Consider the following 27,126-nt stretch of genomic DNA (forward strand, 5'->3'; position numbering starts at 1 on the left):
ATACATGTTTTTATTTTACTGTTTGCTTCGCGATGAGAGGAATAAGACATAATTCACCCCAAAAAGATGCTAACGAATTGTTTACCATGAAGTTGTGTGCAAAACAACCAATCAAAACTGACTATGTTAGTTGACCAATCAGAACATAGTATGCTACCGAAAGGTGGGGTTTAAGGAAACTGAATCTTTTGAACAGCTTCGCGCGAACCGTTTGGGGATCTCTGAGAATTGAGGTAATTTTAAAATGATATTTTGACAAAATGACAACCTATTGTACAGGACTTATAAACAGTGATAGGAAGCTTATAATTTTCATCTTACTGGCTCTTTAAGTTCTTAGCAATGCATATTACTAATCAAAAATGTTTTGATTAAATTACAGTAGGAAATTTACAAAATATCTTCCTGGAAAATTATCTTTATTTAATGTTCTAATAATTTTTGACATAAAAGAAAAATCAATCATTTTGACCCATACAATTTATTTTTGGATATTGCTCCAAATATACCCCAGTGACTTCAGACAAGATTCAAAGCTGAATTCAAAGTTACACTTTCTGGGCGGAAAAAAATGTAGTGGAAAATGATATCTGAGCTTGGTACTTAGAGGCTGCAGGTTAAATCACTGAAAGGGGTGATCCATAAATTATCATCAGTGTTGAACAAGAAAGTCAATGTGAATTACCATTTTACTTCCATAATATAAGATTTTATATATCATATGTCATCATATGATATATGATTTTATATATCAGGAAAGGATTGGTTTTTGAAATCATGTGATCCTAATGTGGTCGCCACAATGATGGAATGTGCTCCATGTAAAACCAACAGCTTATTCTATCCATCTGATATGCCTTTAACTTCTTCAATCAAACTTGCAGCAAAGTTGTTGTTGCCTTTTACAGGCTGACAGACATGTAATTGATACCTGATGTTGATGTATCCATTTACTATAGTTGTATGCCTTGTCTGAAAAAGATTTATAGTCAGGATTCATTTCCTAATTAAATATAATCAGCCTCAGTAAAAAAAAAAAAGATGGACTGAGGTTAAAAAGGATATGCTATAAGATTGATGGATATTCCTAACTTACTGTATTATAAATAAGAAAACATTTAACCATTCATAAAATATTTTTCAAATATTAGATATTTTACCTATTTATGACTTATTTCCCCAAAAGAGACATTTATACATTTTATCTTTATATATTTCTCATTTTTAGAACTTATTATAAATATAATGATTGTTATCTGATATTTTTCAGAACTTAACCTCAGATATTTGACCTTTTTAAGAAAAACATAGAAACCCCCTCAAAATCCTTAGTTGTACAAATTATATATGTTTTTCAAAAACGTATGAAACTAAAATCTATTTAAAAATGTAGCATAGTTTCTAAAAACTTACCTGTGTTTTAAGATAAATGTTGAATTATCTTTTTATAAAACCTAGGGCATTCTTATTTTTCCATAAACTCATACAAATGGCTCTGAGATTAAACGTTTTCAACACTTAGGTAGCTAAATTTCTATTCTTCTATGCGCTCTAACCAAAAGAACATGGCACAGTTACAAGCGATTCAGAAGTAAAGTTTTAGCCATTTGTCTAATAGTAAAACACCTGTTTGGGAGAATGCTGAACGCATAAATCCAATGGGAATTTGATTCGTCTGTCTTAAATTACTGCAAGGTGGATTTAAACAGAGCTGCTGCCAACACGTCATCGTGTGATGCTCAAACACATTCACACCTCATCATCTTCTGGTCCTCCAGCATATTCTACCTTCTTGTCGCTCCAGCAGCCCTCGTTGTCTGCCTGAACTCTCACCCTGGTGGTCGGGAAATGTCAAAGAGAGGCCCGTGCCGCAGCAAGGGGGCGTTACGGGGGGAAAACAATTGCCTTTATTGCTGTATTTTCACGCATTTCGCTTTTTCTTAGTCTTGCCACTAGAATAAGCATCAAAAAACGACCACCACGCCGACCGACAAGTCCGATGGTGTAGCATCCAGCGTAGACTGCTGTTCGCATCCTTCATCTCTCTCGTCTCGTATTGCAATCATTGCCAAACATGTGAGTAGCAACCGCAGCTGAATTGTTCTGCAGTAGCCTAAACATGTTTTGATGCTGCTGTTTGGCTACAGCGCGAGCTCGATCGCATCCTGCTCTCATTCATCTCATTAGTTGGCGTGAATGTGCTGTGTTTGATGCACAATAGTTACTAGCATCCAGCTGCAAACGGTTAGTGGTAGTGTAACACTAACGTTGATACAAAGGCTGGAACACAGCGAACCTTCTCCTAGAACACCGCAAGTATTGCTTTTACTGGTTCGACTTGTACTTTGCTTTTCTGTCTGAGCATTAAAAAAGCTAGCTCCGCAGATCTGTGCTGCATTTCTCCGGTATTTCGACTGATTTTTGGCGGTGATGTGCTACAAGACGTTCAAGTTGCATCTATTTGTCACTCAGTGTCTATTCGAGAGACCTGCTGCACGAGATTCGGATGTAAGCTTCTGGGTTATTGCGTGAACTGCAGAAAGAAAAAGAAAACACACAATTTTCCAGGTGCCAAAGTCCTGCATAACAGACTTCAGAGAATCAGATTTCAGGTTCGAACTGCTGTGTGAGGCTCTTGTGTGGCCTGATGTTATGAACTGACATGCTCACAAGATATCAAATATTCAATGCATTATCAATATATTATTTCCTTTTTCTGTCTACATTACTTAGATATACTTTGTATGTTAGTTTGGGTGTATGTGGAAAGCAAATTTATGACTGGGCCTTCATGTGCATGACAAACTTTATGAATGAATTGCTCATGAATGTTAATGAAGAGTCTTGCATACTTTTAAAATGCTGCCATCTTCCATCATTAAACGTTTTGTATTTAATCATGCATTCTTTATTTTACTGAACACTTTTATACTGTTGTTTTGAGATGCTCATGATGCTATATTGACCAGTGTGAGCACTGGATTATTAATTTTGAGTGTGGTTAAATTTGATATTAATATTAGACATAAAACAGACAACATATGACTATGACAACTTATGATATGATCATTATATCATGTATATATTAGTTAATAGTTGATACATTTCCTTTAATATAACGTTGGCATTCATAAACTCAAAAAAGAATTTCTCTCTCTCTCTCACCGTGTTTAATGTCATTCATTTCGACATGCTTACAAATAAAATTAAGATTCGGTTAATGAAAGGGTTTAAAATCATGTTTATTAGGACAGAGGTTCTAGATAGGATTTAGTGGTTATTACACACTAAGTAAAGACACCTGTTGGATTTTTGTCTGTGGGGTTTAATATAATAATGCACCCTTACAGTACCTTAACTAAGTAAAGATTTACTACAGACACAGTAAAACAGCAGTGCATGAATATGGTACTCTGTACTCAGAGTTATGTGCATACTTTGTGCTTCAATAGATTCATAAAATAACACAAAATCTCATATATTAACAAAACCAATACAAAAATCTAACTTAAAAGTTGCATTTTTACTGCATGTTCTATGTGTTTCTACATGGCAGCAGAATTTTTACATTAAAGGGATATTTTATTTAAAAACTAAAATTCTCTCATTATTTACTCACCATCTTGTTCCAAACCTGTATGGATTTCTTTCTTCTGTTGAAGACAAAATAAGATATTTTGAAGAATGTGTGGAAGTTAATGGCTACCGGCAACTGTTTGGTTACCAACATTCTTCAAAATATCGTGAGGGTGAGTAAATGATGACAGAATTTAAAATGTTTTGGCTGAACTATCCCTTTAAATTGGAATAGCACAGAACTGATTTTTTCATCTTCTTTGCTGAAGCCATCTGAAATATAAGTTGTGCCTCTCAGTTATTTTTCTAAGTATCTGTGCATATATTATAGGACCTGAAGGTGAAACCAGTTGTTGGCTGATTCCACTTGAGAATGAGATTCCCAGTATAAAGTAATTACATTTTATTTATCCAGCGGGAGTCGAGAGGAGACAGAGCAACTTCATTCCCTGTATCTTAATCACAGCTAAGGCGTTTTTGAAAAAGAGGACAGGATACTCAATGGATTGTACATCAAGTTCTTTCTTTTTTTCTGCTTCATAGGAAAAATGAAACATGTGTGCCCTGGGACTGGATGCTCTTACCAGCACACCCCACTTCCACCATGACACCCAGCAGAGGATTCTGGGATTGACACAAGCATCACTCCCACTGATGGCCTGGACCAGGTGAGCATATAAGCACTCTTTTTGTCTTCAGTCATCTCTTCATGCATTACCCATTATTTTATTTATTACTATTATTTTTATTTTTATTTTACTTAAAACAATGTTTGTTTATTAACTTTCAGTTGTCTCCATATAGTCCCAGCAATTTAGAATCTGTTTGTTACTGTTTAAGGTTTCAGCTGGCCTGCTGAAGCTATGGGGAGCTGCTGGAGCTGTCTATACAGAGACGCTCTCCGAGACAACCATCTCAACAAATTTAAGGTGCATTTCACAAGACACTTTCTGATAAAGCAAACCTTAAAAAAATAGTGTTGCAGTAAATATACATTTTAAGTGCAACATTTGAGAATAGTTAGCCTAGGAGAGCATTGCTGTAATAACCTGTTATGTCTGACAGGTGACCAATGTGGACGATGAGGGAAATGAGTTGGGCTCAGGAACCATGGAGCTCACACAGACAGAGCTCATCCTGCACACACGTAAACGTGATGCCATCCGGTGGCCATACCTTTGCCTGCGTCGATACGGTTATGATTCCAACCTCTTCTCTTTCGAGAGTGGCCGTCGATGTCAGACAGGACAAGGTGAGATGATTTTTACTTTTACTTTGAGCAGATTTAAGTCTAAATTGTGTGTAAAGCAAATACCAAAACCTTCTGTGAACTATTTTTTGATCTTTTGGTAGTAACACTTTCATTTAGGGACCATTTCTCACTATTAACCAGTTGTTTATAAGCATGCATATTGGCTGTTTTTTTGTATTTATTTCTGCATGACCATAGTTTAAATCCCTTAATCTTACCCCATACCTAGAATTAACAACTAACATTTAACTATTATTAGGCAGCAAATTAGGAGTTTATTGAGTCAAAAGACATAGTTAATCATTCGTTTATAGTGAGAATTTGGTCCTCAAATTAAAGTGTGACTGATTTGGTTACCTGGTCTTTCAATGCAGGGACAGAAACCTTTTAGGTTTCATTAAAAAATATATACATTTTCCAGTGGGTTTGGAACGACATGATGAGTAAATTTAAATGTTTAGGTGATTTACCCTTTTTTATGTGTATTGTAGTAATATTAGTTATAGTTAAATTAAGTTAAGTTTAATGCTGTCATCCTAATTTAGGATTTGCGTGCCACTATATTTTTGCACTTTCTCCCATGCAGGAAAGTAACACTCCACCTATTAATTAATTAATTTTTCTTGCTATTTTATTGCATGTTTGACAGGGATCTTTGCATTCAAGTGTTCTCGTGCAGAAGAGATCTTCAACCTGCTGCAGGAGTTGATGCAATGTAACAGCATCAATGTGGTGGAGGAGCCCATGATCATGACCCGGCCTGGGCATGCACCAGAGATGGACATGCCTCGAACTCCACAGACACCCAATAGTGAGTTGGAATATCTACACACTTGACCACACAGGGTTTCATATCTACATATATGTGTACATCAAAACTGTTTTCATCAGTTGATCTGTCTTTACTGTTTTAATACGGTCAAAATATTTGAACAGTTGTGATCATGTTAGAAATCAGTTATGAAATATGGATAGACAAGTTAATTATTATCACACGTCAACCGTATTGCTTTTTTTAGCAGTAGAAAAAGTGCATGCACATTTAAGCACCTAGCCACCTGTGTTTACATATTTTCACACTCCAATCATTAAATTTCTCTCACAACTTTATTTTTATTTTTAGGTGTGCTATGAAGCATTTACATTTCTGTCATAACACTGACATTAAGATTTTTATAACATTTATCTAACTAGTCACCAATTTTAGCTTTTTGGAATAAAAGTTTATTTGTAAAGCGCATTTACAATACATGTTTTTTCAAAGTAGCTTTACAGAAAATGCTTGTTTCAATGTTACAATTCAGCTAAATAATCATAATGAATTTTTGAAAGCATAGCTATTTTATGTAGGTATTCATAATTATTTACAGTTTTGTGGCTTTTAGTCTTATAAGCATTTGGCTTTTGTTAGACAGACCATTGAGGTCATTAGGCAACATGGGCCAAAGATAGCAACACCTCATTTAAAATGTTCTGGATTACATATCTTGCCCACATATCAACAGAATGTAGCTTATAGGAGGAAGACCTAAATGTGGCCGGCTTATGTGTACTGTGCTTTGGCCTTTTTGTGTAGCCCCTGCATTCCCGATGCAGGGTTTTCCTAATGGATACCCAGGATACCCAATCAGTGCAGACTCATCGCAGCCCTCTCTCACCAACGATCACAGACACGGCCTCATGGGACTGGAAGACCAAGTGAGAACCAACACCTGCCTGTGCACACATACAGTAGCATCAAATAGTATCTGGATGCTCAAGCAGCATTGCATTAGACAAATAATGTTAGACATTTTCTCAAAACATAATTTGTTTTATTCATTTTTACTTGAAAAGCATGTTGTGTTGCTTTATATTAAGTCAATTATTTTATATTAAGTAAAAAACATAAAGAAAACTTTAAGATTTACGATATCATGAGCGTATGTAATAAGAGTCTATTTACAAATGGACAGCTCAGATCCTGTGCTTCAAAAGTGGACCACTTTATTTTTATACAGGTGTTAAAATGTTTATAATACAAAATGTAGTCCAGGTAAAAAGTGTGTTGTCAGTCGCTTATACATCAATTTAACTACCTTTTCTTATTCGTTTCCAGACCCATACATATGTGAATACAGTGGGCATGGAAACTGACCTCTCAAGCCGCCACTGTGTCCACTCCCTGCCCGAAGTGCGGCCCACCACCTACCCGGAAACCTCAACTACCACCACCATACGTGGGGGCCCAGTCCCAGGACAGCCCAGCATGCACTGTTGCTCCCTGGATGACCCTCACAAAGACCCTCAGGTCTTCCTCCAGCCTGGAGCCCAGGAGGTGAAGTTCATGTTAGGTCCGACCCCAGCACAGCGCCACCTTATGGAAAGAGACAGAGACCGCCATATCACTCACCCCCTTCGAGCACCAGATGGCAGCTCTGAAACAGAAGGAGAGGAGACTCCGACCGTACACATGTGCAACACACACTCTTACCACCATTGCCATCATCTAATCCACCGACACCCTAGCATGGAGCCTTGCCCGGAAAGCCAGCTGACATATGAGAATATCAACGGACTCCGTGGGGCACGTAGGCAACGGCTGAGTCCGAGCACTGTGTCTCAATCTCAGTCTTTGGGCTCCAGTAGCAGTAGCAGCACCACCGGTGATTCCCGCTCACACATGCATCCACACTCTCTCCCGCTAACGCACACACACGCTTCCCCGCTGCCTCCACAGGGATATGGGTGTGACCGGGGAGTGGGGATCGGTGGTCATCGGCGCACCACGTTGCTCAACTATGAGAACCTTCCGTCACTCCCCCCGGTTTGGGAATACCGTGCGCTTCAGCGTGAGGAAGAAGAGGATCAGGATGAAGACGAGGATGAGGACGAATATGAGGAGGAAGAGGAAGAAGAATATGATGAGTATGAGTATTCCGAAGGGCCTATAACCCCAAATGGATACCATCAAGAGAGTGGTGGCAGCGGTGGGATTCATCGTGATGCCCTACAGAACTATGTTAACACTGAACAGGTGCGTCAACAAGAGCATGAGCAAATACATGTAGAGAATACATGCCAAATCTAATCCCAGGGTAATATCAGGGAATTGGAAAAAATTGATTTCCAGGCCTGGGAAGTCATAAATATACAGAAAAGTTGGTGGAAGTCATGGCCTATTGGTTAAAGAGTTTGACTCCTAACCCTAAGGTTGTGGGTTCAAGTCTCAGGCCGGCAATACAATGACTGAGGTGCCCTTGATATGAATTAATCAAATGTCAATCAAATATAATAAAATTACAAATTAAATAGATACATATATTTAAAAATAAAATTATAATACAAATTAAATACAATTTTATATTTTATATTGACTAGTAACACTGAAACGTACTTACATGCAAACTCTCAACAGCTACAGCCTCCAACACGTCTTCGTCACTCTTGCCCTCCCCACCCTCACCCGCCTGAGAGGGCCAACCGAGTTTTCAACTTCGACTTCAGACGTCAGCGAGCGGGACGTGGCAGCGGCACCTGTGAGCAGCACAGCCGTCACCCGCCTCCTCCTCCCTCTCGCCAGCTCAACTACATCCAGGTGGACCTGGAGGGCGAGCCCTCCATTTGCTCGGGACATGGAGGAGGGGCTCCGGTACCACAGAGACCCCCTCCCCTCAAACGTGGCATGGCTGCCGCCACCGCAGCAGCTCCGTCCTCCCGCCGTGGAGAATGCTACGCCGTGATTGACCTGAAGAAGACAGCAGCCATGTCCAACCTACAGAAGGCTCTCCCTCGGGATGACGGCACCTCACGGAAGACACGCCACAACAGTACCGACTTACCTCTGTGAGCGGGAAAAAGAGAGTTACAGGTATGACAGGAATAAAAATGAGGGAAATGTTCGGGAAAGAGCGTTTTGGTGGTATTTCCTCCCACCATTATAGTGAAGCCTCTATTTTCTCATTTTCTACACTCATACCAACTGCTGCTTGATGAAATAGTAACTCCATTGAGCCGAACACTGAACATTTTATTGTATTTTTTTTTCTCACATTTTGCGTGGGAAGGTTGGAAGATGATAGTTGACTACTTATCACCGTGGTTTTTGGTTGCTGTCTGGGCTTTGGGCCAAAGAATTGGGTTCAGAAAAAAATACTTCATTCAGGAAACAATCTGCAATGTCTTAATCCTTTTTTCAGTTTTGGTTTGTTTGTTTGTTTTTTCTATTTGTCATTTATGGTTTGTTGATTTAAAGGAATAGATCACCCAAAAACTAAAACAGCGGCCTGCTAGATAACCAAAATATCATATATATTTTGAGTGAAATTAAGATGAATAGATGATTTTTAGGTGAGCTATTCCTTTACTTTTCAATAAGGCAGCATAGCATTTTGACACTTGAGCAGAACAGACTTGAACCACCGTAAGTGTTTCATTACCACGTCAGATCATATCAAACAGATAAAAGTTTCTTCCGAAACTAACTGAAGACAAGCTCTTCATCAACATAAAGCTACTCCAGAAGTCTCTCTCATTGTCTGTTTCACTTCCCATATGTAGCTATTTGGAGGCAGCATCAAGGATGAATTGAGCTAATTGTTCAGTATTTTTATTTATTGATGATTCGATCAATTCAGTTTGCACTTATTAGTCTCAAATTGTAGCTGAGCCTCCCGTTATTTCAGTTATAGTAAAATAAAGTTAACACAATTAAAAGTAATTCTTTAGAACATGATTCATTGTAACTCTTTGGGTTTGTGGTGGTTTTGAAATAGAGAATTCAATGTTTCAAAGTACTCTGTTTTGAGTACTAAGATCCAGACCTTGGCTCAGCAAAACACATTGAGAGGAAAGATAATTCTGATCCAAAAATTAGCTTATTCTGTTCAGTATCTGCTCAATCATTTGCTCTTTGATAGTCCTTTTTTATTTGATTAATATTTATCTTTTCCTATCGGAACACGGTCAGATATCAGAGCAATTTAAGGCAGACATTTACATTGAAAAGTAAGTAAAAAAGTAAAAAAAAGTAAAAAAAAAAAGTTAAAGTATGATACAATAAAAAAACCTGCTATTCTCACATCCCTGAAGTGACAATATACCTGAGAGTGACAAATCTCTGTGAGTTTCGAGAGTGTATTTATGTACATCTATGTTTTGTAAAGCTACGTAAAGCACCATATGCATATTCAGAGGTAAGAATGTTAATTATTTTTTTATATCTTAAAAAGTATGCCAGGCAAACATATTTATTTAATTTAGAATTATTTATCTATCTAGCTGTCTGTTAGTTTATTTATTAATTTATTTGTTGTTTCGTATTTGAATTATTCATACAAGTAGATAACATGTTGTTAGATTAGTTGTTTTAGAGATACCAAAGGAGGTATGGGAGACCACAGAATCTACCTTGGTATTAGTTAATGTCTTTTTTAAACTGCAGTTTCATGTTGAATAATATCTGTATTTGAACATATTGTGCCAAAAATATAATGATATCACTGAACTATGTGCCATTGGTAAATGTTGAATTTTAGGGCTAACAATCAGCAAAATGTAAAACATAAATGCAGCTGTTCTTTACAATTACATCATGATCAGTTCAGGGCTTGATAATATTTTGTCTACAAGTACACAAAAAAAAACTAGACGTGTCAGTGTATTCCCAATGAAATCCCATTGTATCTATCCTAATTAGTTAAAGGTGATATTTTATAGTCTCTAACATTTACTGCAGTTTTTCATTGGAAATTCATAAATCAGCTATTTTTATAACACAGTGTACTAATATAGTTATGCATATTTTGTTTCTTGATTTTAGCATTTGCTTTCTAATGGTTGTTTATTCAGCCCTAAAATGAATTTATCTCTCACCAACGATACTGATGTAGCTATACATTTCTGATGTTATGAAAATTTTGCTAGGGACCTCCAAGAGCTGAGGTTTTTATCTTACTTGCTGGGCACGGATGTAGACCCAGTTTTTCAGAATCTTATTGGCAGCCATATTGTTCTGAGCGCAAGGCTTTGTGGGCCTTACTTATTGTACATATATTTTTTAGCAAAAAATTGATCCGAACTTGTAACTTAGAAATATCTAATGTGAGATGGGTTGTACTTACTATTTTAACTCCATTGGAAACTAACAACATCACAGTAGATTTCAATGCTTTGCCCGAAGCCATAATTGAAAGAAAATATTTTATGGGTCAGGTACCAGTAACTTGTTTTTAAAGGAAAATGTTTAGAGTAATAAATGTAATAAATGTGATTTATTTTTCTACCACCAAAATTTAAAAAAAAAAAGTGAAAATAACTGATTTAAAGATTAAATGCTACATTGTTGCGACGTTTTCGTTTTGAGAGCCTTGCAGTTCAATACAATATTGCTGCCAAATAGTAAATCCAAATAAAATCAGCATAATACACTCACAATCACATTTACATACTTGTACTTTTAAGAATGCGATGATGAACTATAAGGACATTTTAGACACTTTTCAGAGGATCAATCTAGTTTTTAACATCTATATTTTGGTATTGTGGTATGATAAACATTTTGCAATAACAGCTAATGGATTCATATCAGATATATTTGTTTGAGTTGTTCAAGAGCATGTTCTGTGATACAAGTCACAGTGTGTGTATTCAGAAAGGACTGGATCAGCAGTGGGTTTACTGTCTTTCTCAGGCTCCATCTCGATAAACATGCGCTATATGTGTATTTAAACCAGGCTTGAGGAGAAAAAAATCATCATCTTGTTGTAGGTGTGGGATCATAGAGAACTTGATTGTGCCATAAGTGATTTTCATCCACTCTTTTAAAATAAGGTGTAGCTATAGTGGAAATTTAAAGGTACGGTAGCACGTACTAACTAGAATCCTGTTTTGACTTTGATTGCAAGGGGCCACTTTGGAGTGTAATTGCCTGTTTTGTTGGTTGGTTGGTTGGTTTTATATCTTCCATAAACCTTGTTAATTTCATTCATCAAGGGAAATTAACCTTTGAGTTACATGTAAGTTAGACCCAGGTTAAATGCACTTAAATTGTAATTGGGTGAGCAATCATCTGAAAGTACTGTAAATCCCTATGTGAAATTTTTTTTTTTTTTTTTTTTTAATTGACCAAGACGTATAATGACTGAATGTGACTATTGACCTAAATGGGACATAGTTTAAACCTTTCAGTTTTTTTTTCCGTTGTTTCCATGAAAACAATATTGAACCTCTTATTTATGGAATGCCAACTCTCATCAGATGATTATAATTCAGTTTCTCATCTAAAGCTGGGAAGGTATTCCACGTGAAGAGGGTTTTGCAGTGACCTTATCAAATGACCTGTAAACTTACATTGCCATAATAAAGCTTAGGGTGAAGCTCAAATGACTGTGATGTACTGTACATTAATGTGAATGTGTCTCAAATGTGTCAGAGAACGAGGGCTGCCCATGCATGGACTCTTTACCAGAGACTGCATTTCTGAAGCTCCTCAAACTGTCTCGCTCTCGAACCATATTACTCTCTGTATGAATGTACCACGCAGAGATGGACTTGTAAAATGCTCAGATGAGGTGATTTACACTCAATGTTTTTATCCTCCCTGATGAAAAGATGTGTTAATGTTAATGTTTCGTCTCAAGAATTCCGATTTCAATTCGATTTTTTGATTGTTACTTTATATACAGTATTTACATTTTCTTGTATGTAATTCTGTGTATGTACATAACATATATGAGTATGCAGTTGTAGTCAGCTTCTCCTGTGTTTGTTTGTGTTGGCGCAACACACTACTTTTGCCACAGCCATTTGTAGAAAGAGCATCGCCTAGACAGTCATTCCATTAGATGGACATTGCAGTCTCTATAAACAGATCAGAGATCTCATATAGTATGTTGATGTTGCAGTTGCAACCCTTCCCCATTCTTACAATGCAAAGCAGGCATGCTCCATGTTGAATGTTATTTTCGGTCATATAAAGTTTTGAAAAGAAAGGCTTGTATAATAAAAATGAATTTGATTAAATGTAATGTCAATATTAAAACTGGAAATGTCATCAAGTGTTTGCTCTGATGCATGTTTGAATGTCTGAGAACAAGATGGATTGTTCTCGAAAGAAATGAAACATTATGTACTCTCATTTTCCGTTGTGAGCTATATACTTAGTACACTAGATGGCAGCAAAGGCTACAAGAATAAGTTAAAGACGACCAAAGAAATGTTCGAATCTGGTTGACTTTTCAATGAGAACACACACACACACACACACCGATAAGTAAGTAAACGAACAACGGAATAAACACGCTGTAAAACAATCTTTAAAGTAAATGTAAAATAATTTAATAAAAACATGTTAATTCAACATTTATTTGTTATTAATCATCTGTACTTTTTATAGTATTTGCGGAGTCATTATTACTATTGCTGACTGGGTTGGATTATAGAAAATAATAGGGTTATCTTGTTTTATTTAAAATGTTTAGAGTAAGACAAATAGTTTTAAAGCAGTTTAAAAGTGAGACAATGATCAATATAATAAAGACCATAAGCTACTCTTGTCTGATCATTATTACGTTTTCATTTCATCATATTACACTCACAACAACAAGTAGGCTAACGTATATGTTGTAGCCTACTTGAAACACTTTCAGGCGCTTTTCAGGGGGTCAGTCTAGTTTTAACATCTATATGGTATTTTACTATGAAAAACATTTCTCAATATTTTGGGGGGATTTTAACAAACTGTTTAAAAATTACTATTTAAAAAGTAATAACACTGATAATAAAAACACTGGGAATGCCATAACACTGTAGGCTAGGCTATACCATATAGGCTATGTATACATATCTATGGGTTACTGCTATGTAGCATTCACATTCTTAAGAAATAGTAAAATCAAGCTTATTAATAATATTTTTATATAGGGAGAATTCCAAACGGCTTTTTGCGCCCTTGAAGGGCACTTCGAATTCCTTCGAATGCTACCTATAGTTTAAAAATATTATTAATAAGCTTGATTAAGAAGTTAGCGATGGTCACTTCACTTAAGTGACTTCCGATTAACGTTATGTGATCTTCAGTTAGAAAATCTTGCAACACATTTTAAAGCAAAGTTGTGGTTGATTTAGACTTCATATAAACGTTGCCTAGAATCTGTTAATTAAATTTGTCTTTATTTTAATACAGAAATAGTATTTAAGATGGTAGTTTAAGCAAGTTTAGTTTGAAAGTTTTTAAACTTAAACACAATTAGACAATATTTAAATAAAATAATAATGAGAAGAAATATAGAATATTTGTAACAACTGGTAGAGAGCTGAATGCTGCACGCACGCGCAACGTTGTCAAAGTCTGTCGTTCCCATAGACAGTAAAAGAAAGGGTCGTTCCCTTCGCCAAATGAGTTCCAGACGCTTTTATGAGACAGCCTTCAATTTGTGGATTTATCTCCCGGATAGCAATCAAGGCTTTGAGAGTCTCGTTATGGTCCGGTTAGATGGATTCAAACTAATATAGTTTCGTAGACTGTGTCATTTACATTTCCACAGGTTAAAATAATACATCATGCTTTATGCTTTATTAATTTTTTAACACATTAACCTCGAAACATTTTGAGCTTTTTCTTTCTGCAAATTGTATAGTTGTATGGTGTATTTATAGCGATATGACACCCAAAATACTATCAAAACACTCCAACGCATCTCCATTCTTCGCAAGGATGGTTAAAAAGGCGCAAAGGAAACAAAAACCTCGAAAAATTATGATGACGATTCGCACGGGACTAATGTCATCACTGGAACCCGGTGCTCGGCGAAAGATATGGTAGGTCATTAGTGTGGGAATTTTTACTTTATAAATTACAGGCCGATTCGCACGGGATTAAGATCACAGACGTCCCTGCAATTATTACAAAATACCGGAGGTCACCAGGTAATACTAATCCCGTGCGAATAGGGCTTTTGAATAGACCTCAAACTGGTGATTTATTAGCGTAATCTCCATACAACAGGTAGCCTAAGAAATAACTTCAATGAAGGAAAATGCTGTCAAATGGTAATTAAAAATACACTGTAAAAAAATTCTTGTTGTTTTTACAAAAACTTTTTGGCAGCTGTGGTTGCCAGAATAATTTTGTAAAAATACAGAAAACTGTAAACACATTTACGTCAAAAACTGTTAATTTTACAATATAAAGCTGTAATTTACAAACAAGAAAATGTGAATATAAACCAGTAAATTCAACAACACACAAAATTAAATCTGTTTTGTACCTTGAAAATACTGACAACCACCATAATAATAAAGATGGTACTGTATAAGAGAAAGCCACATGAAGTATCAAAGCTCATCACAAGTAGCTTCACCACAAGCAGAAGTATATATTAACATATAGAAGGTGCACATTTATGGAAACACAAAACACCATCATGGTAACACACGTGATACTTAAATAATGCAAAAAACTTTCATTAAGCAACAGAAGATGTAACATAAAGCTCAAATGTACATAACTGATAACAAGAACTATTTAAAAACATGATTATTTAAACAAAATACTTTCAAACGTGGAGTGTCACGCAGGGAATTCTGGGAATATCAGTTTACAGTTTTAGACTGTAAATTATACATTGATTTGTTCTTTTTTTACTTCTAAAAGCTGTATAATTAACAGAATTTTACTGTAAATTTACATTAAATGCTTTGTTAGATCTTTTACAGTTTTTCCCTGTATATAGTACGGGAACTTACTGTTAACCTATTATCAGTTTTTTTCCGTAGCGTTTTTACAAAATTTTACAGTTAAAATTACACTTATTTTTTACAGTGTAGCCTACAAACTGATACAGGTTATTTTGTGCTGATTGTACATTATTTCTACTTTATTATTTACTCAATATTAAGGTTATTTAGCAGCTAGCAGAAAGCTTCTTAAGTAAATGTTAGCGTAATCGCGTGGAATTGAACTGTAAGGTCACTGGGGAAAATGGGAGTTAAACGAAATGCAATCCCAGTTTAATTGATTGGATTGAGATTGCATGTCTAGAGATAAGATACAGCTTTCAGACCATCCATGAGTCTAGCTTTAATTGGATCTGTAAACATTAGAAATATGCCTACAGAAAATCCAAAATCTGTGGTTTCTGCTTTAGCTAAACTGCCTTATTTAATTTATTTTTTGGACAACTAGGCCTATTTGTGATATCATTTAGGCTAATGGAGAGCAAAAAGATTAGATTTCTTAAATGACTAAACCCTAGGAAGCCCGACAATGTTACTTTCCCACAAACAAGATCAGGCTAGAATGTTTTGAGGTCAAGTAAATATTTGTTATTTTGTACTTTTTTCTGTTCTTCTCTCTCTCTCTCTGTCTCTCTCTCTCTCTCTCTCTCTCTGCCCCCTCAGGCACAAAATGGTCAGTAAAAAAAATATAAAATAAAAGGTTTTAATTTATATTTTACTGTTTTACCTATTATAACTGCAAAGAATGAAGGAAAACAAAACATGAAAATGTCAAGATGCACTTCGGACTATGATATAAGCCTATGTATAATGATCTGACGATCAAAATAAAATCTGTAAATGTGTAAATGGATGTGTACATGCATTTTAACAATAAACAAGGCAAAAGAAAGTGAATGTTTGGTTAGAGCAATTTTACAGTCATTCATCTTGTGATGAACATATTAATTAGAACCAATAATTCAGTTTCACCAAATTTTGATTCATTAATATAATTTTTTTAATTCTATGAACTGTATTGTAAACATATTGCAACAAAAAATATATAACTTTTATTTATTGTTATTTCACGCTTTACTTTTTTCTTGTATTTATTTTAATTTTAAAAAGAGAAAAAAAAATAGAAGTTGGTCATGCACTACATTCAGGAGCTCTGACATTTAGACTAAGTAAGATACTGTGCAAAAATATCATGATAAAAACTGACAAGCGTGGTCAATTTTTGATGTAATTTTAGAAGAATTTGCCAAAGATGTTGAAAAGGTGTTAAATTGTCCATGCTCTAATTTTAATTGTGATTAAATTGTCAATAGGCTACTTGAATCAATTATGTACAAAACTTTGATCTAAAAAACTGCATTATTGTGTTTAAATCAAATTGCTGTTAATAAACTACCAGAATAATTATTATGATTTCACTGATATATAGATAAATTAATAAAATGCTATTTTAATTTATTTTAATAATAAAGACTTGAAATACTCTGACTTTGATTGCTAGTCAAGAAATTTTTTTCTCTCACATTTTTATTCACAGAAAATATTGAATAGGCTTTTTGTGTCTTATATAATGCATAAGTTAATATGCATGCCATGCAGTATGTGATCTACAGTGCCTTCTCATCCTTCACCTAATCTAGCAGGAAAGAATCTGTAATCATGTGGATAATTCAACTCTTAAATAACAGTTTTTTTTTAAGAATTCAGTCTTGAGTTATATCAAATCCTGTTATAAAAGCTGTTGTGCAATGTACCCATTAGTCATTTATTGTGATGATATAAGCATGAATTTTGTAAGAAGGGCAGAGTCAAGACACTATAAGAGATTGCTGAGCAAGTTTAGAGGTCAAATCAAGTTAAAAAAAATACTCCATTTAGGACGAGATAATATGAGAACTTAAAGTTTTCATCTATTATTGCAGTGCTTGAGCCTTACTATTATTAAATTATTAATTAAATCACGTTTTTGAGCAGTTTAACCTTAACACAAGGCCATCTTGACCTTGCAATTGTAGACACAACCAAGCCATTCTCAGATATGTCTCCCATGAAAACAATGAACATTTATCAGAAAACACAGTCTTAATGAAAAATTAAGAAAAAAAACGATTTAAATGGCAGTAGGAAAAACAACATTTTAATATTAATTGTGTAAATTTATAAAAGACTTCTTATTTATTACATAAACATACACAAATATTTTTAAATACACATACACACACACACACACACACACACACACACACACACACACACACACACATATATATATATATATATATATATATAAATCGCACGGTATAGACATAGAATATGCCATTATGAAATTCCTTCTCTCAGGACATAATGTTTCCATAAGAGACGTTTATATTTTATATTATAAAATAAAATATTTTTCAGAAATATATTTCTGTTTTATATATGTTTGTTTAATCTCAGTTTTAGCCTACAGGAAGTATACAGTCCTGCTGGTCTTGAGTGATTTTATGGGGAATGAACGTCATACTTTTTCTTAAAGAGAAATCAAATTGTATATTTTTAAGAACATTCTAGTGAAAGTTTTGCGAGTGGCAGGTACACATTTTTCCCCTTGTGTGTCAGAAATCAATGAACCCAGACGAAAGTACCATGATAATGACAAGCAGCTGTCAGGTTACTGGATTCAGCAGATCAACCCCTCATACCTTCCAGAAGCTGAGCATGCCATTGAAGAGCACTGGAAGAACTGCCCAGGACATGATAGACAGCATCCTTTAGCTACACTGCTGAGAAGAAACCTTTTTTTTTTTTACTAAAATGCCTGCAGAACTACTGGACTGAATGGAAGAAGTGAACACATCTCTACTCTCACCCTCAGGATAAAAAAACCTGAGAGGCTGATCACCGGCCGCCCACCCTTGATAATGCTTAAAAGCTGTGGTGAAGAATCACGCCCCAGCGAGTCTAGATATTCACTGTGTCTAGACTCACTTCTTCAAATCATTCACACACATCTACGAAGGCACTGACGGACATAAACACTGTGAGTATGGCAGGCTCCTCCACCAGCCGGACAGGGAACCAACAGGTTAATCAAAGTCCTGAAGAGAGAGGCCAATGGGCAAACAAGGTTGAATTTCTGCTAACTGTGGCCGGAGCTATCATTGGGCTCGGAAATGTTTGGAGGTTCCCATATCTTTGTTATAAAAATGGAGGAGGTGAGTAGTTTTGGACTAGTTGTTGACAGATTTTATTATGGTTTTTAATTTATGTGTGATTAAGGGACTTAAACTTAATCTGGAACTTTTTATGTGTTATAGTCTTATCATTCACTTCATGTCTGTGATGTTTATTGAGAAGCATTTATAAACCATCTGTCAGTTTACATAAATTGCTGTGCTTGTTTATTATATCATACAGCCAGATAACATATTCACTACCAGGTACACCTTTATATGAGATCTGCATTTGTATTCCATTAGGTAGATAACATTAATCCTAAAAAAACATTTTATAAAAATTCAAAAATGTAAACTTTTCCCTAAACAATATTAAAATGTAGATTTTTATAATTTATTTTACATTTTATTTTTATCCTAATGTGCCCGACATTAAAAAGTGTACAAAATGAATGCGATATCAGGTCACAATAACCTTAGTGATGTTTATTAAAACATTTGACCTTGTAGTACTGATAATGTATGTGGAAAAAGTCATATCTTCAGTTGAATTGGGAGATTCCACAACTTGAACAAAGTATGCATAGGGCCAACTGACTGTTATACTGGACATCACTGACCTTCTAACGGTACACAAATGATGTCAAATAAATAAATACCATCTCTTAAATCCTTAGGGGCTTTTTTCATTCCATATGTCTTGTACCTTCTTACTTGTGGTATCCCACTTTTTGTGCTTGAGACATCTTTGGGTCAGTACACGAATCAGGGAGGCATCACATGTTGGAGAAAGATCTGTCCTCTTTTTGAAGGTATGTTCCTCACTTCTTGATTAGTATGCATTGTGTGATACTTATTATAATTTGGTGAAATTACATGTTTGTCATGTTTTTGTGTGTTTTTTTAAATAGATAAATGTCTGAAGCATATAGTTAATATTTAGATTTCCTTTTTTAAAATACTTGTTGCTTGCAACTACAGACTTGATTCTGCTAATTAAAATGCATTTGCTAACAGTTTCTGTGGCCTTGTTTTTTTTTTTTTTTTTTTTTATTAGACTAATGGGATATGCAGTGACAATTACAGTTCATATTAAAATTAAAACTTTTTCAACAACTACATTTAGTGGCAGAAGCTATCTCCCTTAAGATAACTAATTTAGTGGCCCATAACACCAATCTCTTATTTCTAACCAAAATAAACCTATAAAGAAATATAATAATAAAATATAGCAAAATATGTAAACAGTATATAGTTATAGTAAACAGTGTACTCTGTCTCTAACATGTACATGTTCATATTTTATTGCATGCTGGGTGTTACATTATTTAAATTTATTGTCAAGTATTTGTACAGTCAGTACTAACACAAGTCTCTTTTTCAGGAATGGGTTATGCGAGTCAAATGATAATTGTCTATGGCTCAATCACCTACATCATCATCATAGCCTGGGCCTTTCTGTACCTTTTCTCAGCCTTCAGTGTGGAACTGCCCTGGGCCAGCTGCAGCAATCTGTGGAACACAGGTACATTTGGTTAAAGATCAGATGTATGTATATATATACATGGAGGCCTTGTATCACATTTACTTAGTAAATATGGAGTTTTTAAGGCTATTTTTTGTCTCCTCTTTCACCAAACATTGATGCTTATGCCAGGGTTGGGAGTGGGATATCTACTGAATATTATCTAGTTACTATATATATGAACCAGATGTTTTGTGAAATTATTGCATCAGGTAAGGTCTTGGTATATGAGTTCTTGATGTTTATACTTTTTTTTTTTTACCATATTTGCATGTCTTTGATTTTAGATACTTGTACTGTGCTTGGTGGGAAGAATTCTAGTTCAAAGTGGATGACTCCTCTTAATGCCTCTTCCTCTGTGATGGAGTTCTGGCAGTGAGTTAAATGAAAATTCAAAAACATACACTAAGATCAATAATAATAATAATAATAATTAATAAAGCAATAAAATAACAGTCAATATTAAAGTTTGACATTGTAGAAATTTTATTGTACCATGGTACCATGTAAATACAATGCTGTATGAATATGGTAATGTTTTGCTTGTGACTGTCTCACATAGCAGTTGATTTACATAAGTCTGCCAACTCACCGTTTTGTCATATTGCTTGTGTGTGTTCAGTCACAGAGTTTTGCGGCTGTCCAGTGGAATAGAGCATTTGGGCACAGTAAGGTGGGACTTGGCTCTTATTCTGTTACTTGTCTGGATCCTGGTCTACTTCTGCATCTGGAAAGGCGTGAAATCTACTGGGAAGGTTACAGTCTTAACAGAAATACATATTAGCTGTCATTAAAAAACTAAGAGCGTAATGACAAAATTTTACTGCAAATGACTTGTATAAATAATTTCAAATCTTTTTATTACCGGTTTTAGAGCTGAAATCAATTTCCAGCATGCAGTACCCAGACCGTCTATGTTATTGTCAATTAAAGATCTAATTAAAATTATTATTATTATTATATTTACAGGCAGTCTATTTCACAGCAACATTCCCTTATGTTATGCTCCTGATACTGCTTGTACGAGGAGTCACTCTACCTGGTGCCATAAACGGCATCTACTATTATATATACCCAGACCTGACGCGGCTAGCTGACCCACAGGTAAAGGCATAAGAGAATCTAGAGTGAGTTACAGAAAACAGGACTGGAGAATTTAATCGACCATCTCATCTCAATTTTCAAAATCAGCATGAGTATACATATTCTGTATCCTGTTACTCTTTCTGAATTGTATTACTTGTTAATTTCTTTGAAAAGGTATGGATGGACGCTGGTACTCAAATCTTTTACTCTTACGCCATATGTCTTGGATACCTCAGCTCTCTTGGAAGCTACAATCAATATAACAATGACTGTTATAAGTGAGTGTGCATTGTATGAAGGACAACAATTTATTTGAACTGATAGATTCACTTAATGTGTATCTCACTTATTCATGTTTGAATTAGAGCTTTAAATCAGTGAAAGAATCAGAAATTGGTCCTGCTCACTCTTTCTACAGGGACTCTTTCTACCTCTGCTTTCTGAACAGTGGAACCAGTTTTTTAGGTGGATTTGCTATTTTCTCTGTTCTGGGTCACATGGCACTGGAGCAAGGGGTGGACATATCTCTTGTAGCCGAGTCTGGTAAGAGAAAACATATTTTATTGTTCTACCAAATTAACTATCAAATTGAAATTTAAATGGAATAACATTGTTTGTTTTAATGGGTAATTGTCATTGCATATCCTTATGGTCTTTTTTAATACAACTATTTAAAGAAGACTCCATTATTGCAGTTCACTACCCATTATTTATTTGATCACTAAGTAAGAGTGGGGTAATGCACAGTGGTGTTGGTCATTGTACCCCCTTCCCTTGGCTGCCGTTAGGTCCAGGACTTGTGTTTATAGTGTACCCTCAGGCGGTGACATTGTTGCCGTGGTCTCAGTTCTGGGCTGTGTGTTTCTTTATCATGATCATCCTTTTGGGCTTGGACAGTCAGGTTAGACCCCCTTCTCTTTCTTAGCCTAACTTCTGTTGCTTTGCTCTTTTCCCTCTTCCTGCCTCCCCATCCAATGTCCTTTTTTGTGTCACTCAGTTTGTTGGACTGGAGAGCATAATGACGTCAGTGACAGATATCTTTCCCACGGTGTTGAGACGTGGCTTCAGAAGAGAGATGCTACTTTTAGGGATTTGCCTCGTCTGCTACTTGATGGGCTTCTTCATGATCACAGAGGTGAGCCCAACACAATTCAGCTAATAAATTAGAAAGTAACTAATGAATAATTTATGTTTTTTTACTGGAAGTCATTTGTGGTCCTACAGAAGTTCACGATCAACCTCAGAATCAGCTCAGATTTTTAACTCACTTATGTTACACTGATATCAAACATAAGGCTTGTACAATCCATGGCTGTGCATTCTGTTCATTAGAATATCGTTCCTAGTGTTCTACTTTTAATTTCACAGGGTGGTCTCTACATCATTCAGTTGTTTGATCATTACGTCTGCAGTGGAGCCACTCTCCTGTTCCTGGCTACATGTCAGTCTGTGGCCATTGGATGGGTATATGGTTGGTAGCTTACATTTAAATACTCTTTAAATTGCTCTAACTACTATTTCATTGGACTTATTGTGCTTATTTTCACCAAGGTGCTGACCGATTCTATGAGAACCTAGAAGACATGATTGGCTACAAACCCTGGCCCATGATGAAGTACTGCTGGCTCTATGTCACCCCCTCTGTCTGTGTGGTATGTTTGTTTTTGTCACATTTTAAAATCAGAACAGTTTAGTGATACATTATTTGATGGGCAATAATTTATATAAAAATGTTTTTAAAAATAATTTGATAATTATTTCCTATAGGGCACCTTTATCTTCTCTCTGGTCAAGTACAGTCCCTTGAAGTTTAATAACTCATATGTGTATCCATGGTGGGCATACGCTATTGGCTGGTTCCTTGCAGTATCTTCTCTCTCCCTCATCCCCATTATCATGATCTACAAACTCTATAAGCAGAAAGGGACCTTCTGGGAGGTAGGTGTTATCCAGAAAAATTTTCAGCATTTCAGCACTATATACATGTCTGGAAATATTTTGAAACCTTTAACAGAACCAGCTGGCAACTGCTTCACAAACAGGAATTAATTCCTTTCATTTCCTTTGGATTCAAATGCAATAAGGTTAAGTGAAAAATGTCTTTGTATGTGTTGCCCTCAGCGTCTCCAGTTGGCTTGCACTCCAGCAGAGGATCTACCTCAGTCTCAGAGTCTCTCAGCACATCATTATACTCTGTCATCCTGTAAAGACAGAGAAAAGACCCCAGACCACCATTAATATTTAAATACCATTACCTCAATTGTCCTTAAATATTAAATAGCAGGTCAGTCAATTAGTCCTAATGGCTTAATTAATTAAGTTTTCCAGTTTGAAGAAAAAAATTGTTAGGTGGCCTAGTGAAAGTTAAATTGATATATTAAAGAGGCAAAACATTAATGTAAGGTATCATCTTAAATAACTCCAGATATCCTTCCTTCTGTATAAAATAAGATAATATGGACTGTAATCTATTAGTGCTGTTTCTGAGCCCAAGTTATGACAAAATACTTTTTATGCAGATACTTTACAGATGCAGATACTTTTACTATACAAACATATACTGTACAAGATGAACAAAGCAGCCATGCGTTTTGACAGTTGGCTGTTCTCTGAGGACAGCTTATTAGATTTTCTTTATGATTTTCTCATGCAAGTTAACCTGCTATAAAATCAATAAAGCAGTCAGGCATTGTTTTTAAAGTAGATCGGCTATGATGAATAAAGCAGTCATGCGTTTGGACAGTTGGGTGTTCTCCGAGGACAGCTTATTTGGGATTTCCTTTAAGATTTTCTCATGCAAGATAACCTGTTATAAGATAAATTGAGCTGTCTGGCATTGTTTTTATGTGATCCCTGGTCAGAGCTTTATTGATATTTCTTTCAGTGATATTCAGTGTTTCACATAACTTGAGGGCATTATGTAAAATTTGCTTAATCAGCACCAAGGTTTTGGAAAGTACAAGTCACAGACAGGAATGATGTATTTTTCTACTTGTATGTTTTGTAGTATGTAGCCTTCAGTCATTTTTTTTAAAAACACATATTCTAGTTTCTTTTTAGATTTATCATACATATAAAACAGATTTTTTTTATACATATATATATAGATTATGTATTAACAGAATGTATAGCAGAATCTTTTTAACATCCGTCAGATTAGTCTACAAATCAAACATATCTTTATTTGTATAGAAGAGAGTTTCATGAATTTTAGAGACACAATGAACAGACTGAAGAGAGAAATAGTTTTTGTTTCTGTCTGGAAATTTTCCAATCTCCCAGATGATAAAATTTGAAACTCTATTCTACTCCTTCTTGATAGGATCTGATTACTAACTTCACAGACAAGCACCCATTTTTAAACTCCAACAATAGGATTTTGTAGGTCATAACCTCTATGACTTCGTTTACTTATTTCCATAGTCATAGATTAAACTTAATCCAGGATAGCTGCACTCTGAAATGTGGGCTTCCATAAAAATCCTTTGAAGTCTTGGATCATGAAACATCTGTTTAGAAAACCAGGATTATGGTGATAATGATTCAAACTGATGTTGCTCTGCCAAAAAAAGTCACTGCTAGGCCACATTGTGTGCTATTTGTTTAACACTTTTTAAAGTTCTCTGCCTAACATATATTCAATATAATTGTAAGTATTGAATATTTAATAATTAGCATCACTGGCAGGAGTTAGAAAACACTCAATGATTTAGAAAATTGTATGATCAGGTTTTCTCTAATTCTATTCCAAAGAAAGCATTTCAAATCTATATGCAACTAATGCAGAGTGACTGTGTTGAAATCATGATTGTCATCTCCAATTACATTCAAGCTTGATGCCAAATAATTAATAACCTTTTGTGTGTCATTTGGTGTAATGTAAAGGAATGTACACATTAAAAAGTCTTATTTCTTTAATGAACCCAAACTTGTACTGATGAGACGCCACCATGTGGCCAAGGGTTTTTACAGGAGAATCAAGAGAGCACAGAGTATATTTTATGAAAACTCTGAAAGTTTAATGTAATAAAAGGACTGTACAAAAATAAGGCATAAAGGTTATGCAAGCATACGTCTTAGTTAGGTAGATTCACTCTGAGAATTTTAATGTCATCCATAGGGCGGTCCTGACTGTTGGTTTCAACCATGCCAATACGATTAAGAATTCCAATGCCCTGGCAGACCCGTCCAAATATAGTGTGTTTCCCATCCAGCCACTGTGTGGGAGCCAGCGAGAGGAAATACTGGCTTCCATTTGTATCTGGTCCTGCATTGGCCATTGCGAGAATTCCAGCACCTACAAAATACATAAATAAATCAAGCACTTGCTGATTTGTAATATAAAAACTTAAGGTGTAACCTAGTTATTATGCTGGACATTTTTGGGAACGGACAAAATACTTCCCTAGCATTTTATTCTTCTTATTCTCCATAGGATCTATTGAAAATAGCAGTGCTACTTACAATATTATTAAATCTACTCATGCATTATATTACTCACCTGTAAATTTTAACTCTGGATGCAATTCGTCTTCAAATTGCTTGCCATATATAGATGCACCACCACGACCTGCAAATATAAAATCAATTTTTATATAAATAAATTGTGCAAACTAAACAAACCATTACAGCAAATTAAAATCTAAAGTCTACTGCACTAAAGACAAAAGTAGATGGTATCACTTGATAAAACATATTCACCACCTTTATTTCATCCTTCATGTATGTAGAATTTGATTCCTTTAACATCAAACAGCTGCTTAAATGAGCGTACTGTGTTATATATTGAATGAAATATCTAAAAGGAGTGTTGAATGAGTACTGTTTTCATCCTCACCTGTCCCTGTTGGATCACCTCCTTGAACCATGAAGTCTTTGATGATGCGGTGGAACTTGGTGTTGTTGTAGTATCCTCTTCTGCCCAACTCTGCAAAATTCTTGCATGTTTTTGGCGCATGATTCCAGTACAGTTCTAACACGATAGTTCCCATCCTGGAAAGACAGTGTAAAGTGATGGTTGGTCGTAATATGCATGCTGGTAAAGGTTAATGTCTACTAATCTCAGATTTGTGTGCGAAACAGTTTGTTTTCCCTTAAGTAGCTGACTTTTTTTAAGGAACCACTGTAAGTTACAACAGATTGAAACAGATGGTTCATAAAAGACAAGTAAAGATTACTTTAAAATATTACCATTCTGGAAAGAAAAATACGTTTAGAATATTTTTGTTTGTGAATGCTTTAACCTATTTGCCATGCCATCTTGCTTCCGTATATGAGCATGCAACATCTTTCAGAAACTTAAAAGTTAAAATAAACTTTATAATAACAATCTTTTCATATATATATGATTCATAAAAATGGGACGACGTAATAACGTTCCATTGTAAAATAATCAGTGAACGTTTGACTTTTTAAACAGCTCAAAAGAACCGCATGAGTCGTGAATCACAATCTAAGTTATCCAGTACAACTGAATGACGTAATTAGATCTTTCCTTTTTAATACAAACATGCGGGAAAGCTTAGAATTTTCAACATCTATAAATAATGAAACAATTACAGCAATGATCAAAGCTTGTTATATGTTATCAAAACGTGTCTCATTCATTCACAGATCTATTTACTAATGTCTATACTGCGACTTACGTTGTGTCCAGCGATACTGTGGGGGGTTGCCAAGAATCCGGCGGAATTCCAGACATGTCTTTTGCTCAGCAAATATGTTTCTGATAGAAACTATTTTTAATTTGTAAATGATGTCGTAAAGCGTGATAAGGAAGTAATAGTTCGGTTTATTCGTTTTTGTAAACAGTC

General features: G+C 35.3%; 3 protein-coding genes across 4 annotated transcripts; 2 read left to right on the plus strand and 1 right to left on the minus strand.

Moving 5' to 3' along the window:
• Positions 1-1,785: 1,785 nt before the first annotated feature.
• Positions 1,786-12,860, plus strand: LOC128015771 (fibroblast growth factor receptor substrate 2-like). 2 transcript variants are annotated; one of them, XM_052599883.1, is made up of 8 exons: positions 1,786-2,076; positions 4,120-4,244; positions 4,417-4,505; positions 4,642-4,828; positions 5,478-5,639; positions 6,405-6,526; positions 6,927-7,844; positions 8,226-12,860. In XM_052599883.1, the coding sequence occupies exons 3-8, from the start codon at positions 4,440-4,442 to the stop codon at positions 8,655-8,657; spliced, it is 1,887 nt and encodes a 628-aa protein (XP_052455843.1). In that variant the 5' UTR covers positions 1,786-2,076; positions 4,120-4,244; positions 4,417-4,439; the 3' UTR covers positions 8,658-12,860. The 2 variants fall into 2 exon arrangements, with proteins under 2 accessions (XP_052455843.1, XP_052455844.1); XM_052599884.1 differs by lacking the exon at positions 1,786-2,076 and adding an exon at positions 2,242-2,612.
• Positions 12,861-18,499: 5,639 nt separating this feature from the next.
• LOC128015772 (sodium- and chloride-dependent GABA transporter 2-like) lies at positions 18,500-25,235 on the plus strand. Its single transcript, XM_052599885.1, has 14 exons — positions 18,500-18,741; positions 19,380-19,514; positions 20,087-20,227; positions 20,515-20,602; positions 20,850-20,982; positions 21,197-21,331; positions 21,488-21,591; positions 21,732-21,856; positions 22,102-22,214; positions 22,311-22,448; positions 22,682-22,784; positions 22,865-22,965; positions 23,081-23,251; positions 23,435-25,235. Exons 1-14 carry the CDS (start codon positions 18,573-18,575, stop codon positions 23,549-23,551), a joined length of 1,773 nt encoding a protein of 590 aa, XP_052455845.1. The 5' UTR covers positions 18,500-18,572; the 3' UTR covers positions 23,552-25,235.
• A 75-nt stretch (positions 25,236-25,310) lies between these two features.
• Positions 25,311-27,126, minus strand: LOC128015781 (peptidyl-prolyl cis-trans isomerase-like 1). The gene is made up of 4 exons (XM_052599907.1): positions 26,959-27,126; positions 26,151-26,305; positions 25,815-25,883; positions 25,311-25,610 (listed from the first exon to the last, which is right to left on the minus strand). The coding sequence occupies exons 1-4, from the start codon at positions 27,012-27,014 to the stop codon at positions 25,390-25,392; spliced, it is 501 nt and encodes a 166-aa protein (XP_052455867.1). The 5' UTR covers positions 27,015-27,126; the 3' UTR covers positions 25,311-25,389.

This window comes from Carassius gibelio, chromosome A6, assembly GCF_023724105.1.
Source record: "Carassius gibelio isolate Cgi1373 ecotype wild population from Czech Republic chromosome A6, carGib1.2-hapl.c, whole genome shotgun sequence".
NCBI lineage: Eukaryota > Metazoa > Chordata > Actinopteri > Cypriniformes > Cyprinidae > Carassius > Carassius gibelio.

What these genes read in the sequence shown, in the direction of transcription:
- LOC128015772 (XM_052599885.1), top strand. Translation starts at nt 18,573, where the DNA reads ATGGCAGGCTCCTCCACCAGCCGGACAGGGAACCAACAGGTTAATCAA. An exon ending in TCTGTGATGGAGTTCTGGCA is followed by an intron (nt 20,603 to 20,849) that starts GTGAGTTAAATG and finishes GTGTGTGTTCAG; the next exon opens with TCACAGAGTTTTGCGGCTGT. An exon ending in GCGTGAAATCTACTGGGAAG is followed by an intron (nt 20,983 to 21,196) that starts GTTACAGTCTTA and finishes TTATATTTACAG; the next exon opens with GCAGTCTATTTCACAGCAAC.
- LOC128015781 (XM_052599907.1), bottom strand. Translation starts at nt 27,014, where the DNA reads ATGTCTGGAATTCCGCCGGATTCTTGGCAACCCCCCACAGTATCGCTG. An exon ending in ACAGTATCGCTGGACACAAC is followed by an intron (nt 26,306 to 26,958) that starts GTAAGTCGCAGT and finishes CTGTCTTTCCAG; the next exon opens with GATGGGAACTATCGTGTTAG. An exon ending in AGGTGATCCAACAGGGACAG is followed by an intron (nt 25,884 to 26,150) that starts GTGAGGATGAAA and finishes TTATATTTGCAG; the next exon opens with GTCGTGGTGGTGCATCTATA.
- LOC128015771 (XM_052599883.1), top strand. Translation starts at nt 4,440, where the DNA reads ATGGGGAGCTGCTGGAGCTGTCTATACAGAGACGCTCTCCGAGACAAC. An exon ending in TCGATGTCAGACAGGACAAG is followed by an intron (nt 4,829 to 5,477) that starts GTGAGATGATTT and finishes CATGTTTGACAG; the next exon opens with GGATCTTTGCATTCAAGTGT. An exon ending in TCATGGGACTGGAAGACCAA is followed by an intron (nt 6,527 to 6,926) that starts GTGAGAACCAAC and finishes ATTCGTTTCCAG; the next exon opens with ACCCATACATATGTGAATAC.